This window comes from Bombyx mandarina, chromosome 04 (assembly GCF_030267445.1).
Source record: "Bombyx mandarina strain Sakado chromosome 04, ASM3026744v2".
Taxonomy (NCBI): Eukaryota; Metazoa; Arthropoda; class Insecta; order Lepidoptera; family Bombycidae; genus Bombyx; species Bombyx mandarina.
Genome location: NC_143211.1, coordinates 16,554,433 through 16,570,865, shown reverse-complemented (window position 1 = coordinate 16,570,865; position 16,433 = coordinate 16,554,433). Strand labels below are relative to the sequence as shown.

At 37.0% G+C, this 16,433-nt stretch overlaps 1 protein-coding gene across 1 annotated transcript in view; it reads left to right on the top strand.

Moving 5' to 3' along the window:
• Positions 1-10,772, top strand: part of Sox21b (SRY-box transcription factor sox21b) — a 71,024-nt gene extending 60,252 nt beyond the window's left edge. Inside the window, exon 5 of the mRNA XM_028180278.2 lies at positions 6,300-10,772. Within this exon, the coding sequence (XP_028036079.1) occupies positions 6,300-6,737 (438 nt within the window). The 3' untranslated portion in view covers positions 6,738-10,772. The remainder of the gene's footprint in view (positions 1-6,299) is intronic.
• The last annotated feature ends 5,661 nt before the right edge of the window (positions 10,773-16,433 follow it).

The following is a 16,433-nucleotide window of genomic DNA, read 5'->3' as shown; positions in this document are numbered from 1 at the left end:
CTTTAATTACCATTGACTAGGTACTACTGTGATACTTCCGGACCTATAACGGTTGGTACTTGACCTTCGACACAGAAAGACCTCCTTGCTTTCAGTACATGCAACTCATAAGCTCAGAAAGTGACATGTGTCGGTAAAGAGGACTTTAGTAGCAGCGTTTGAACGTAGCGAAGGTTCGTGGATAAAGGATTCTTGTTTGTTGGATCTGGATTAAATTTTGCGGTCAAAATCAGCATTTTTACTTAAGATATTTGACATTCAATCTTTGGGTATTCACTCGTATATCTCAAATGTTTCCGAAATATATTCTTCTTTGTATTTCCTAGATAATAATTATTAGTTGTAGTTATTTGTCGACATTTGAATATTGTGGAAACTACCGTCTATTTTTCTATAAAACAATATTTCAGGACTTTCCCCAGGTAAGTCATCGCCAGAGACGTTCAATGACGAACCATATATTCTTCTATTGTAATCCCAAAAAACTCTAAAGTATTTGACGCGTCGCGTTGGTACATATTTTTTTTATTAAAAACTAGTTTTCGTTTAAAAGTTTCCGTCATCCCTAAACCAGCCCTCGATTTAAAAACTCCTCGATCTTCCCCTCTCGTGTGACGTTTAATCTTATGTCTGTGACGTAAATGTTTAGCGGGGGCGGTTCACTGTTTGCACTCGATCAGACGAGGCGTGAGGAAATCGCATTAAACTTCAACGAATCGAGTATGTTCATTATGATTTTGAAGTCGTCGTGGCCTAAAGGATAAGACGTCCGGTGCATTCGTATCTAGCGATGCACCGGTGTTCGAATCCCGCAGGCGGGTACCAATTTTTCTAATGAAATACATACTTAACAAATGTTCACGGAAGTACCAATTTTTCTAATGAAATACGTACTTAACAAATGTTCACGATTTACTTCCACGTTGAAGGAATAACATCGTGTAGTAAAAATCAAACCCGTAATATAGGTCTTTATGCATGTGATAAACGCGCCTGATTAATTTCTTTAGCGATAATTGCAGCTCAACGTCTAAAACTTTTCTTTAATAATTTTGGACATCAACAGCTAAACATAAAGGCACACTGTGTCACCATTATGTCAATTTGCTCAAAAACTGTCAATTAAATTTGACATGACATTAATTATACTTCCGATTAGTAAAAGTACAAGCTAAAGTACAACACTTGAACTTTTAAGAATGTACAGTCGTCTAAGCACTGTATAAACTTTGGTCGGGTATGGTAATTGTAAGTCAACTGTCGCAGAGATAAAATACGTCGCTACACATGCTGCGTACTTAGGGCGAGTTTTTTTTAATTTAAAATTTGTAGGCATTTGTAACAGCACCCCTAGAGGCAAAGGTAGGCAAATGTTCCAACTCGATATAAATTTGAGTTAACTTTTACGCTATCGAGAACGTTAAAAAACTCGCACTAAGCACACTAATAGTTAATCGTCTATTAATATAGATGGATACAAGAAAAACATCGATATAATTTCGAGGTAGGGACCATATTATCACGCATCAAATTCTAATATCGAACTTTGAATGGCAAAATTAAAAGCATTCCGAAATATGGGTTATCTGTAACTCAATCGATTAACTGCATTAATGATTGTAATGCATGTTAGCTTTCACTTTATAATTGATTTTTTTTATTGAAATGAGAAATTGGATTTCATTGGGCTGTATTCAATCCAAAGCTTGTGGTTGAGACCGCGACTTGACTTTGGATTCTGGATATTGGCTGTCTGGTGAAGTTGCATCAGATTTTTGCGTGAGAAAAGCGAACGTTGTGACGTCGTTAGATAAGAATGGGCGCCAATCGTCATTATCTGTGAATACGCTTCAAAATATATACATTTCACTGGTGGTAGGACGTCTTGTGTACCCGCATGTGTAGATGCCCACCACCCTGCCTATTTCTGCCGTGAAGCAGTAATGAGGTTTGAAGGGTGATGAAGCAATTGTACTGTAAAAAATGATACTTTACAACTCGTGTTTCGAGGTAGGTGGTCGCATTTACGTCGTAGATGTCTATGGGCTCCGGTAACCACTTAACACCAGGTGGGCCAGATGGCTCGTCCACCTATCTAAGCAATAAATAAAATATTTTTTTTTATAATAAACATATGAATTCAAGCATTTATATGTAGTACCAGCTCTGGTCTCATTTGTATTATTCATGCTTTTTCGTATAGTTTTCACAGATGCTTTGGAGGTAAGTAGTGTTAGGGCAGTAATAATTTTGGTACCGAAATACACCGCCCACATAATTTATAGATTCCAACGCGAATTCAAATTAAGACTGGTGAAGCTGTGATACATTACTAATTGTACCCCAAAACGTATCGGCGTTATGTATCAGTATTTCACGCCCACATAATATCTAATAAGTTTTTCATCGATTCCGCTGGGGATATATCATTTAATTAAAACGATCGAAGGCCTCCGGTAGCGGGTCCCGGCGGGGAGGCTATCGATCACGCCCTTTGTGCCGCCTAATAGACTCCCGAACTAGCGAATGAAATAGCAGTTTTTGGTTCTTTCTTTTTTTTTTTCTCAATCATTCGATTAACGTATCGAGAAACGTGCCCTAAACTCGCGAAACAAAATAATTAGTTGCCATTCAACGGTAGCGTTCGAGTATACTGTGAGTACGCTATGTTTAGTGACGTCATTTACGTGTTTTTTTTTATTGCTTATATGAGTGGACTAGCTCGCCTGGTGTTATGTGGTTACTGGAGTCCATAGACATCTACAACGTAAATGCGCCACCCACCTTGAGATACAAGTTCTAAGGTTTCAGTATAGTTACAACGGCTACTCCACCATTCAAACCGAAACGTATTACTTCTTCACGGCAGAAATAGACAGGGCGGTGGTACCTACCCGTGCGGACTCACAAGAGGTCCTACCAGCAGTAATTACGCAAATTATAATTTAGCGGATTTGATTTTTATTACACCATCCTTCACCGTGGTAGTCAATCGTGAACATTTTTCTGCGGGATTCGAACACCGTTGCATCGCTCAACACGAATGCACCGGACGTCTTATCCTTTAGGCCACGACGACTACAAATTATCTATTAGCTTTATGAATTTGGTTTGAAGTGTGCTCACGAGTACTAGCGCAAATCTGTCAGCAATTGGTAAGCCAATAGAACAGTGACGTCACAAGACTTAGCGTACCACAAATATGCCCAGCAAGTAAAGTATTAACACGTTTTACCTGCGCCGTATTAAATATAGTGAATTGGCGTTTTTCGTATTTTTTAACGAACCATTGTGATTCTGTATATTCGATTATGTTGATTGATGATGTGTGCGTGTCCGTCGGTCGAGGTAGTGGACTCATTAGTTCGTCGATTCGATAACTTAGTGTGAAATCATCATTCTAAACGTTGCGGGATAAGTGGCGCTCTTTCGATCCGTTTTTACGTTCAATAAGTCCAAAAGCAAGATTTTGTGTTTGTGTTATATTGAAGAATAGAGTTAATTTAGGTCATTTAGATCGCCATTACAACCGTATTTAAAGGATGAGACAGCCGATCGATTCGTATCCACCTATGGAGACTACGTCGCTGTTCGGATCCAGCACAAGATACCAAGTTTGTATTATCAGGATTCGTACTTAACATTACCACGATGAGAAATAATATCGTGCAATTTAAATATTAATACGCGAAGCAAAAACTTTGTACCTCTTTTTACGTAAATCGCGCGGACAGAAAAGTATGAAATTTCCCACACTTATAGAGAATATAGAGAAGGGGTTCAGAATGTCAATTTCTTCTTTAATTATGCCAAAATTATAAATTAAATCAATAAAAAAACATTACACACACTAGCATGTATTTGACACACACACGCATGCATACTGTTTGTTTAATATCAAACTTTTCTTATTGCTGTCTGTGGTCAAATTGAGAGTAGATTAAATATTGTTTGTCTTTATTAATATTTGTCTAAAGTGTAGTCTTGGCAAAACCTGTGATATAGAAGTACATATAATAAATAGTCTTTGACAATACAACCTTAATAATGGTAAAACTTATAATTCCAATTAATTATAGTCGACTTTCAACTACTGGGGACCACTAGTAACGATAAAAAGGGCAAAAATGCGTTATACAAAAAAATATTATGTAGTGTTGTCGTAATGCCGTGAGCTTGTCCACTCATCAAGAGGCGTAAAGATACGCATGTAATAATATGTAACAGCAATAATAATACCGAAATTTAAATTGTATAAAAATACGTACAATAGTTAGTTCAATAACATTACGATGCAAACTTTAAAAACGAAGAATTCCTTGAGCATCTATTCCAAATTCAAACAGCAAAGCATTGAAACGAAGAAAGGGTAAAAGGGCCAATTCGAAATGAACTGGCTGTATAAATGGCCGGCAATAAAATAGTTGGAAGCGGCAAAAGGCATAAAACCTGGTAGGTGATGTCGCGGTGTCCGACTCTAATCCTGATTTAGCGCGCCGCCCGTGACCGAGGACCGTATGTTGTGCGTTAACGTGCTATACACACCGCCGGCTCGGTTGTCCATCAATAAAATTTATTTTCATTCACTTTTCTAAATAATACGTAAATAAATAAATAAATTCTCAGCATAAATACATAGATTTACACTGCTAAAGGTCAGGTCTAGTCCGAATTTTCCTTGAAGAGTTGATTTTGCATCAAATTCCATATCTCTGTTTTCTCAGTGGTTCTATACGTAAAATCAATACTGCTAAATGTGTTTAGTCCGAATTTTTCTTGAAGAGTTGATTTTGCATCAAATTACATGTCCCTGTCTTCTCTGTGCTTTTGCCTTCGTTAAAGCGTCAGGCGTATTTGAGGCGAGGGATTTCAGATAAGCTTAAGACCCACCTAATTTTAAATTGCCCTGTTTTAAGTGCGATCAAATGACACCGCCCACACGGAGAGGAATATCGAAATTTCAAAGTACAACTGCTTTCCCATCACTCTTTCTCTGTGATTCTCTAATTGTATTCCGCTCTATCATAAGTGAATGTCTTGTGGAACTGTAAGTTGGGAGTTGGTACAAGTCAGTCCTGCAGTCCTGTCAGTCAGTCAACCAGCTACGAAGAAAATCCCAAGGTTCTTCGAAATGTAATTGAGTCTTCAAGTCTAAAGCTGAAGATTCTTCGTTCTGTTTATAATATTGACGAAATACTTATTTTCTTTTAATCTCTTTCTATCTTTTGGGTTACAAAGATTTCTTCGGGTTTTTTTTTTAATATCTTCCATCAACCCCCCTTAATTCCATTAGTGTCTTTAGTTCACGTTGCTGTTTTATTTTTTAGATCTCGTTCGACTACCGAGCCGATCGTGTATTATGATGTATTATGAATATGAATCGCGATTGAATATATTATGACCTCGTTGAATTAAATTAGGCGTATCTTATTTTTTTCGCCGAACCGCAGGACCGTGTGTAAAATATTCAAACGATATTTCCCTGACGTTAACGTGTTGGGCTCACTTCATTAAAAATTACCGAATAAAAAATAATTCAAAACCTTTACACGTATCCTTTGTAGCTTTTGATTTGTGGGCTTGAATTTATCACATACACATTGGAGATATATGTTATCATGCCAATTTATATCTTATCGTATAAATTATAAGGTCTTTGTGTTTTTGCAATCTCATAATCTGAGAAACAGTGTGATTATAAAATAATTCATGCATTCAACGCATACATATTATTATATAAATATAATTTATCCTTTAATTGACCTTAGTGGCGTATTAGTATGAAGAGAGGCTATTCAATATTGAGTCGCTGATTTCAGAATAGACGCTAAATGTACAACAACGCGAAATATGTTAAATAAATATGAAAAATGTTATGTTATTACTGGTGGTAGGACGTCTTGTGAGTCTGCACGGATAGGTACCACCACCCTGCCTATTTCAGTCGTGAAGCTGTAATGTGTTTCGGCTTGAAGAGTGGGGCAGCCGTTGTAACTATACTGAGACCTTAAAACTCATATCTCAAGGTGGGTAGCGGTAGTTACGTTATAAATGTCTATGGGCTCCGGTAACCACTTAAAATCAGGTGGGCCGTGAGCTCGTCCACCCAACTAAGTAAAAAAAAAAGAAGTTCGGAGTAAATTGAAAGGAGTCAGTGATATTGCCAATTTTTTGGCATAATTAAGGGTATTGATACCATGATGTACTTGGGTTAGATTTAAAAATGCCGCTTCATTTTCAAATTTTCCAACAAAATTCAACAAGCAATTCTTGAAAATAATTTCCCTTCATTGTTACAGGTCAGTGCATCGATGGACATGTCGAAATACTCGATAGAAGCTGAAAAATACAGGAGTTACGGAATGTACCCGGATCCTTCACGAGGCTACCTGGATTCGGCAGCCTTGTCCAAGGCCTACATGTATATGGACCAGCAACAGCAGAGATATCCCGTGGACATCAGCAAGATGTACACGGAGGCTTCAGCCGCCATGGCCGGGCTGAACTCTGTCAATTCAGCTCCGTCCAGCCTATCGCCCAGGTCTCCAGCAGAGTCTCCGGACATGGCCAAAGCACAGGAAAGGACTGAAGGCAGTACATCATCAGGATCGAATCCGTCGCCATCCCTGCCATACTACCAAGGGTCATCAAGTATCCTGATGCCGCAATATCCTGGCCAATACGCCCAGAGCACCCAGGCGGGGGAGTTTCGGAGACCGTTGACTGTCATATTTTGACCAGACACTTAATGTACTGACTGCTCATGATCAGTGTTGTTATTGTTTTTTTGAGATGTTGAAGCTGTTGTGCAAAAGCATAAAAGCTATAAAAATAGCACCCATGATGACGTCATACCGAGAGAGCTTTTCTCAAATGACGAAAATTGAGTGTTTTTTATTGATTTAATCTCATTTGAGGATTTCTTATTGTAATGTTATTTTGTTTAAAAGTAACATATTTGTTGGAAAAAATATTTATGTGTGACATGCTCACTTATAATTCAGACTGGATGAAAAAATAATTTACTTTAACACACAAACAAAAAAACACATGAATCTACCTAGTTGTTGTCATACAATTAGATACGTCAATGTCAACTGTTCAAAGACCATAGATTACGATCGACCATAGATTATTATACTTTCGAAAGTTGAGAATTTGAGACTAGTGTCAATATGTACTATGTTAGAATAAGTTTTAACTGTTTTGTTGGTGCGTTGTACAAATTATTAATTGTTTTAGAGGTTCTAGTGACACGGGCGGCTGTCGCAGTAAGTACCTATGTAGCGATATGTACAGAACTTGAAATTAGTTAATTAAATACATATAATAAGATTGTTTATATAGGTCATTGTACTTTAATATCGGCAATGTTTAGTTGGTTTTAAACATTTTTTTTGTTATATTCAAACATGACCAGACATACGAGTCGAGATGTCTACTAAATGGCCAGTTCTCTTTAAAGTTGCGACACACTTATCGGCTGTAAGGTTTCGGCATAGTACATATGAGCGTCAGGTTTTGGTCAAGACTTGCGTTCTGCTTCTAATGGCGATAAACCCAGTGAAGACCTTAGAGCAAAGTACGTTGTAGCTTAAAGTAAAACTACTGACCCAATTATCCGTGTATATAACCCTAAAAACAGGGCATGCCTTTCTCGCTTAATTTCATGTATATTTCTCCGCTTCGAACTATCTAGATCCATTAAACTGTAGGTACATTTGGACCAAATTCCATAAATCCGGTCGCGCCATATGATGGTGGTAGGACCTCATGTGAGTCCGCACGGGTAGGTACCACCACCCCGCCTATTTCTGCCGTGAAGCAGTAATGCGTTTCGGCTTGAAGGGTGGGGCAGCCGTTGTAACTATACAGAGACCTTAGAAGTTATATCTCAAGGTGGGTGGCGCGTTTGCGTTGTAAATGTGTATGGGCTCCAGTAACCACTTAGCACCAAGTGGGCTGTGAGCTCGTCCACTCATCTAAGCAATAAAAAAATAAAAAAAAGATTTGCCGAAAATGAACGGAATTATTTTTTTCTAAGACATCAATCTAGACTGACAATCATAGTCAAAGATATGTTGAAGTTAATTTTATCTCGTTTAATTCAATGCACAGTTTCCTAAAAGCTGTGGCGTCGTAAATAAACTAACCGATAACAGAATTACGATGTTCGACAAATTAATTATTATAAAAAGTTTCAGTGAAATTTCAAATGCAAATAGTCAATCTTTGTGTGTCCCGCATTCGCTTATCGCCAATCCGGTGTGTTGGAACGAGACAGTATCAGTCACTGTCATTAGTCTTACTATAAATATTGTTACAAGCATCGATATATATACATATATGTCAATGGTTACGAGAGTACTATCGTGGTTTTTTTTTTCTATTACACGTAACGTTTATTATTCGTCGTCCTCGTGGCCTAAAGGATAAGACGTCCGGTGCATTCGTATCTAGCGATGCACCGGTGTTCGAATCCCGCAGGCGGGTACAATTTTTTCTAATGAAATACGTACTTAACAAATGTTCACGATTGACTTCCACAGTGAAGGAATAGCATCGTGTAATAGAAACCAAGCCCGCAAAAATAGTATAATTTGCGTAATTACTGGTGGTAGGACCTCTTGAGTCCGCACGGGTAGGTACCACCACCCCGCCTATTTCTGCCGTGAAGCAGTAATGCGTTTCGGTTTGAAGGGTGGGGCAGCCGTTGTGACAATACTAAGACCTTAGAACTATATCTCAAGGTGTGTGGCGCATTTACGTTGTAGATGTCTATGGGCTTCAGTAACCACTTAACAGCAGGTGGGCTGTGAGCTCGGCCACCCATCATAGCAATAAAAAAAAAGAACAGAATAAGTTCCATTACACCTTATCTATGAGTCACGTTTGATATCTTCGTTGTTAAGCCAGTATTGATTGATGTGCAATCTCGGAAGGTTCATAAAATAAACAATACATTAGTTGGTACAATTGTCACACGTGCCAGATATTTGTTCGACATACACGATAGTTCTGTGAAAGATTCTGTTATATGAATTACTATGTCAAAATAAATAATAACGAATTCGCAAAGTAAATCTTAATTCCAGAAGATTCTCAATAAAACTTGTTTAATACAAGTTGAGCGTCGAACGATTTTAAATTAGGAACGATTGTGAAAACGTAAGAAGTATTTTAAATGTTGTACAATATTAAAGATAGTACCTATTTAATTAGACGAAAAATGTAAACATCAATCTGTCCAGCTCGCACACAGCATAACGGAGTGAAGAGCGAACGGGACAGGGTGATGGCCAACAAAAAATAGTCCAAAACAAAACTACAACGATTTAGGCTATCGAAATGTAAATATAGCACATAGTATTTATAATTAAATTTATAACGTCAAAATTATTCTTAATTAACTTTAATGCAAATTGAATATAATGGTTATGTAATTTTCTTAAAGTATTTTACTTAATTAGGTTTTTCACTAAATCTCACGCCATAGACACGATTTCTTAAGCTGCATATTACACGATGTTTCCATGTTCCAAAATGTATCTACCCCTTGATAGGCACACGTTTTCATACAGATTTTCAACAGCCGATAATGGTAAGGAAAGTCGATGGATTCTTCATCCTCTTCTAACGCTCGCAGCAGAAGGAGATGGAAAGCGTTTTAGCCAGACACGCCGTGTAAGATATTTTTGATCCTACCTATTCACTGGTAGCTTGGGGCTACCCAGCTACGTGTAGACTTGTGGGTGAGCTGAGGGTCAAACAGAGAATTTGCTAATACTAGCCCTAGTAAGAGCAGTGCTTCGCTGAATCTACCCCCGGATCGAAATTGCGACCCACTGAGAAGTTCCGGCGAGAAACTCAGTGGGCTGTGTCTATAGGTGTAAGGTACACCACAGCTGACACAACCTTAACACTGCCCTACATTTTGACATTTAAAAAAATGCATCATTATATTACACTTAAAAAAAATATTAAAATAATGTTTTTTTTTTAAACATATTATATTTTTCCTGTGTCGATTAAAATCTCTTAACCAATCTCTGAGGCTTCAGATACAATTTGACGTTAGCGTGAAATTTATGAAAGATTCAACTAGTTCACATTTCTTCTGTAATTATATTTCTTTATTCGAGATGTCCTGTATTCAAATAATCGCTACGATAAACCACAAAATTGTTTTGTATTCAGTCATGTACCAACTTTAAAATTAATTAACATTGAACGCGATCACGATAATTCATTATGGTATAATTTAATATGGACTTCAATTTATCGATTTATTCCACGCCAAAGAACGCCATTTTATCGTTCATTCTTTTTAAATTTAAATTGCGGGTGGTTAACGAAAAGTTTACATCAGTCTTATCGCGACCACGGTCAAGGTAGCACGAACGGAATGTCATAATAGATTTAAATGACTATAATAGCACTTTTTTTTTTGTAAATCGGAATATAATATTTTGAATCGTGTTTTTTTGTAATTTAATCACATTCATTTAAATTTTTTTGAACACTTTTTAATAAGAAGCCATAATACGTAGACACCAGTGCATTTATTTTGTTGCCATAAAAATAACCCTTATAAAAATTTACGAAAACGTTTTTAGCCAATTTCAGATTTAGTACCTATAAGGAATAATTGTAATTTATGTAATAATTAAATGTGTAAATTAACAAGACATGTAAAAAATTTACTTGTAAAATTAGAAATTTTATTGAAACTAAACATTATGCGTAATTAAAACTCATTGATTAAAAAGTAATTAAAATCCGTTTTATTTCATTTTATCATTTACCAGTGACTGTCATTAATTGACATTGTCATTGGCAAGTTAAGCTTTCGGCCGTATTGCGACGGTGGGTGATTGTCCATCAAGTCTTCTGATTACCACCAAGTCTATATTTTGCATTAAATTCTCCCCTTATTACCGAAAACTTGGGGGACATTATTCTTTAGCCTTCCTAATGCAAGTTTTAGGGAGAGATAGAGATACTCCTCGGATACACACGAATGGATATGTGTCGGAGCCAAATATAGGTACTATGCATTCTATAAACTAAATTGTTGTATACATATCATTTGAATTCGGCCACATACGAGTATCTATCTATCCGATTAGGACGGTGTGATGATGTAAAAAATATATCAGGATCATCACTAACAATTCTTTAGAGCACTCAGTATTGAATGTATAGTATGAAACACAGCTTATCTCTCGGTAGTGATCTTAATTACATTCGTATGATTTCTATACTGTTCCCGATCTTGTCATTACCAACGCCGAACACTCAAAGCTATGATGCCCACTGTAAAATTCTACAAAAGCAGGTTCGTAACCGAGAGATTCCTATTATCTAAGTACGTATATTTATGTAATAACTACGCACTGAAACAGAAAAGTTAATTTCAAAGCAAAACAAAGGTGAGTTAAGGAAGAATGACAGTAAGTACCTACCTACTACTAATTCCAGAAAAATCCATTCTATATGTATTAATGTTTCTTTATATGTCTCTGGTTTTGAGGCGCATTGCATCCTCGCATAAGCCAGCATGCAGCCTTTTTTCCGGGACGGGAGTGTGGCAATCGATAATACACAGAGATTTTAACTTTTTATCTCATGTTGGCTGACGGAATATACATTTTGATATCCATGGGCCCCGGTCACCACTTTACGCCAAGAGAGCCGTTAAGTTTACCCATCCAACGACCGAAAAACACTTCTACCCTCGTTCTGTGATAAAACTCGGCAAAAGTTGCAACAGACTTTTGTTGACAAGCGGTGTGTCTGTTGCTTCAACAAATGTGTTGTAAATTTATACGTAAGACTAAATATAATGCTAGTTTAATATCAGTTAGGCGCTTTAGGACTATAAGCAGAAATAAACAATCTCCAGGTGTTTGATTTGATGAGTACTAGTATATCCAGATTTTCGGAATCGATGTCTTTGTTTAGGATATTTGATGTTACGGGTCTATGTGTATTTGAGAGAATGATAGCCAAGGGCCATTGAGTTTGTATGTTAAAATTGTATACCTAACTTAATTTAAGAAAATAATTTAAAAACTTAACTAAATTTACGAATATATAACGCAAAAGTCCAATACAAGACCAAGGGCCGTTGAGTTTGCATGTTAAAATGATATACCTAACGTAATTTAAGAACTTAATTTAAAAACTTAATTTTAACTAAATTTACGAAGATATAAGGCAAATAGTTCAATACTATACCAATAAAAAACCGTATCAAATTTGTTTACATTTAAAAACGTTACTATAATAATACGAGTATGTTTTAAATAATAAAATAATAAAATGTCACTATTAAATTAGAGTTGGTATTAAAAATCCAACGAAAATAATTTTAATTTAACAAGTGTTTATTTAGAAAAAAAAACGTTCATGTATTAATGAACAACTCAAACCCCTAATGTTTTTAAATAAAACATGCGTACGATGGATATCATCGCGCCGTAACTCGATGGGGTAGTAGTGATTTGGCATAAAATCAACAACCGGCTTGCCTTTTGTACGCCACACGGAATAACATAAACAGTACTGAGCCCTCTTGTTAGGTAGGAACCTGTATACAGGATGATTGAAAATTTGTTTTCCTTCGTTTCAATTTTTTGTATCGTCAAGAAATTTTCAAACAGAACCGCAAATATTGATTAGAATCTTAAAAGCATCTATAATGTTTGGTTACATTTTAGTTCTGTGCGGATTTTTTTTCGGGCTAAGGGAATAAATGGACATTTAGATTGGTTTTGTGGAAAACTATGTGACCAACTGCGTATTCACAATATGCCTTGACACCAGTACACAAGATTGAAATTAGTATGCAAGTAGAGACGGCAGGAAATTGACTCAAAATACTACTACGAATCCACGATGACAGCTTTACGAGTCTTAACTAGTCTCAAGTCATACTTGATAGATAGTAAAAGTCGACTGGTCTAAAAATGTGGGTATCCTTAAAAAGGAACAGGACGAAAAAGATATCGATTACTACACCTCTTAATTTATAATGAGGTAGCATATTATAATTAAGAGCATGAAATGTACTTCTTCAAACGAGGCTTGTGGTGACTATTAAATGGTAAGAAGCAGCTTGGCTCTGCCTCTGACATTGCTGACGTCCATAAGCGACGGTAAACATTCACCATGAGGTGGGCCGTATGCTCATCTACCTACACGGGCAAAAAAACCAGTCAATGGAAAATTAGAACGGTAATAATTTTGTACAATAAATCATGCTGTAGGGACCACTTCACACTCGTCGCCGTATTGCAGCGACAAAACTTTGTAAAATAAATAAATAATCAACGCTTGCACGGGCTCGATTGTTTTCATTACAAACAGAATTATACCTAATAAAATTCTACCCCTTAAATTAATAAAAAAGATCTATATAAATGCTATTGAATTTTGTTTGGATATTTCGAGGGAGTGTTTGAAGTTTGCGTCGCGTATGAAAAAAATTACAATTTCGTTAATAATATTTTGAGGTTCGAATGAATTATATTGACATAAGGAGTTGGCTCGTCTGATCACATCCTTAACTTTAGGAACCAAAAAGGTCGGCTTTAATCGTTAATTACACATTGCGAATGACGGAAATCGTAAAAAAAAGCTTACTCAAATAAGGCGGAGACTAAATATTTTTTTATCGTCAAAGGATAAGGTCAATCATTATTCGATATTTTTATATGTAAACAAACATTCAATTTTGTTAAATCACCACGTGTATAATTCAAAGTAACTGCATACCGTTAAGGCATTTTTATTTTTAGCTGAGTCTACCTACCGTTCAGTTAATAATTATAAAAGTCACATCTTACAAACGACTGCAGTCGTATTGTAAGCATTACGTATAACACAATAAGGTCGATACGTGATCACTAGTCGTATGTGATCATGAAACACACATCGAAAATAAGGTAATTGCTTAGTAATCTAGGAAAGATTTTTTTTATGGCACGTGGTGTTCTGTGGTTATCGGAGCTCATAGACATCTACAACGTAAACAAATAAAACCAGCGTAGCCTTAATGAATGCTCACATGGTAATTCATTGTGAGTGTATATACATACATAAATCACGCACTTTCTTAATAAGGGCGCAATGAACAAAAAAGCACATTATCTACAAAATCACGTATTACATTGCGCGCTCACACGCAAAACGTTAATGCCCAACACCCTTTCGTCGAAAAACCAAAACATCCTTCAAGATTGACAGAGGCCGTCACAATCCACGATAACAGTTTAAAAGTCGCACACGCCGGCACGTGGCGCCTGACAGTTGACAGGTCAGGTTGCGGCGACCTGTCAGATATGACGCGGGCGTCGGTCATTCTTTTGTTCTGGAAAATGAACTTTTAAATTGAAAGGAAATTGTTTTGGTTAAATTATCACCCGCGGAAGAGAAGCAATCTGTATATCTTAGATCAACTGCAGATCAAGACTAGACTGTCCACACTCTGCCTTCGCCGCGCACTCGAGTACTTCGGTCATATTGCTCGGAAAACACCGGATAGCTTAGAGAGACTATTCGTGACAGAGAAGATCGAGAGAAAGAGACCGCGCGGGCGCACTCCGACAAGGTGGTTCGACCAAATCCGCACCACACTAGAGATCCCATTCCTCGACGCCCTTCATGCGGCCAATGATCGGAGGCGCTGGCGGGACATTACAAGGAGTAAAATCATGTCGAGTTATGATGGTCACGACCCTCAGCAGTGAGGAAACGACGCGAGGAGGAGGAGATCACCCACGGCGCTGATAACGGCCGCAGGATTCTATATATTAAGTCGTACTGTATATGCGCGCACGAGCTCACATTCCCTGTGACCGTTTTGCTTGCACCAGAATAACAGTTACACTGACCTTCAAATAGAAGAGTGCGACGGAAATAAGTAATGATGTTGACTCACTCCGAAGCTCCTGATGCAGTTTTTCACGTGATTATTCAAACTCGATAGTTTTCTATGCAGATTAATGGTTGGCACAATTCACAAATTTTCCTTTTTTGGCAGCGTTGTTTTGTTTATTAAATTTAAATGTTTTTGTTTATCTTTTTGTTGTTTTCTTGGAGCGTCAACAGATGATGTGGATAGAGGATTGAGGAAGGAATAAGGAAAATGAAGACTAAGTACTGGATGTTCATGTAAACATCCCTATGGCTTACACCAGCTTGAGTGATCATGTGACAAACAAATCTCACAATTCAAACTACTTTTACGGATTATCTCGCATTTTTTACTGTTTATTATAGTGTTATTAATATATATTATTTTTATAGGTTATGAACACTTTAAAGTTTGACAGTACAAAAAAAAGTACATTTAATTGTGTCTACAACTCACAGCCGAAGAAAATATTATGACATTGGGACATTATGACTTGTGACATTTAATATTTTGTTTTATTGCCAGCTTTTTGGTAGAGCGTTTTATAGATATCTTTGTTCAAACAACTGCTTATTATCTTCCTGTTTGTGAGATTTTAAAACATTTATGTAAATTGCTTACGATTGTCGAAAACTCCGAAATTTAAATGTTATAAAACACTAAGCCTAATTGCAATTGTGTTTTCATTTTTTATGATTATTTGCTAAAGTTTCCAATATACTAGTAAATCGCTGCACCACATGATATTTTTCAGAAGATTGAAATGTGAATCAAACCCGGACTTGTGGTGAAGTAAATACTATTGGATCACTAATCCCCACACGAGTGAGACTCAAAATCATACACATTTATTGGCTCGAGTCGGGAGTCGTATGTAGTATGTTAATACTTCAATTCAGACATTCGGATACTTGAAACACAAACAAACAAAGAACCAAATCCACTTATCACTTATCACTTATCACAGGTCTCATCAGGTGGGCCGTAAGCTAGTTCATTCACGAGGCCATTTAAAAATTAATGAAAAAGATGACTTTTTTTTAATGTTAAGACAAAACCCTAAATCCTAAGTCGATGTCGCCCTAAACACGTCATTACGGATCCTCCCGATCCATTAACGGTGCTTTTAGGTACCTCAGGCAATGGTCACCGTCCTTGCCGAACCCGTCGCTTGCGACGAAGGACTCACTGGATCTTCTCAGTGGGTCGCGTTTCCGATCCGGTGGTAGATTCTGCGAAGCACGGCTCTTGCTAGGGCCAGTGTTAGCAACACTGCCGGTTTGAGTCCCGTGAGCTCACCTACACGTCAAGGAGAAGCTGAAATAGCTTCGCAAGGCTATCGGCATAGGTAGGGGAAAAAAAATCATCCTAATTTAACGAAGACTGGCGTACCGGTTATACTTAAAAAACATTATTAAATACGTTTCGAACACAACCAAACAAATTATTCAAACAATAAACAAGTACAACGATAAATTACATGAAAAACTTTTCTTGCGTACGGCGAGTTTTC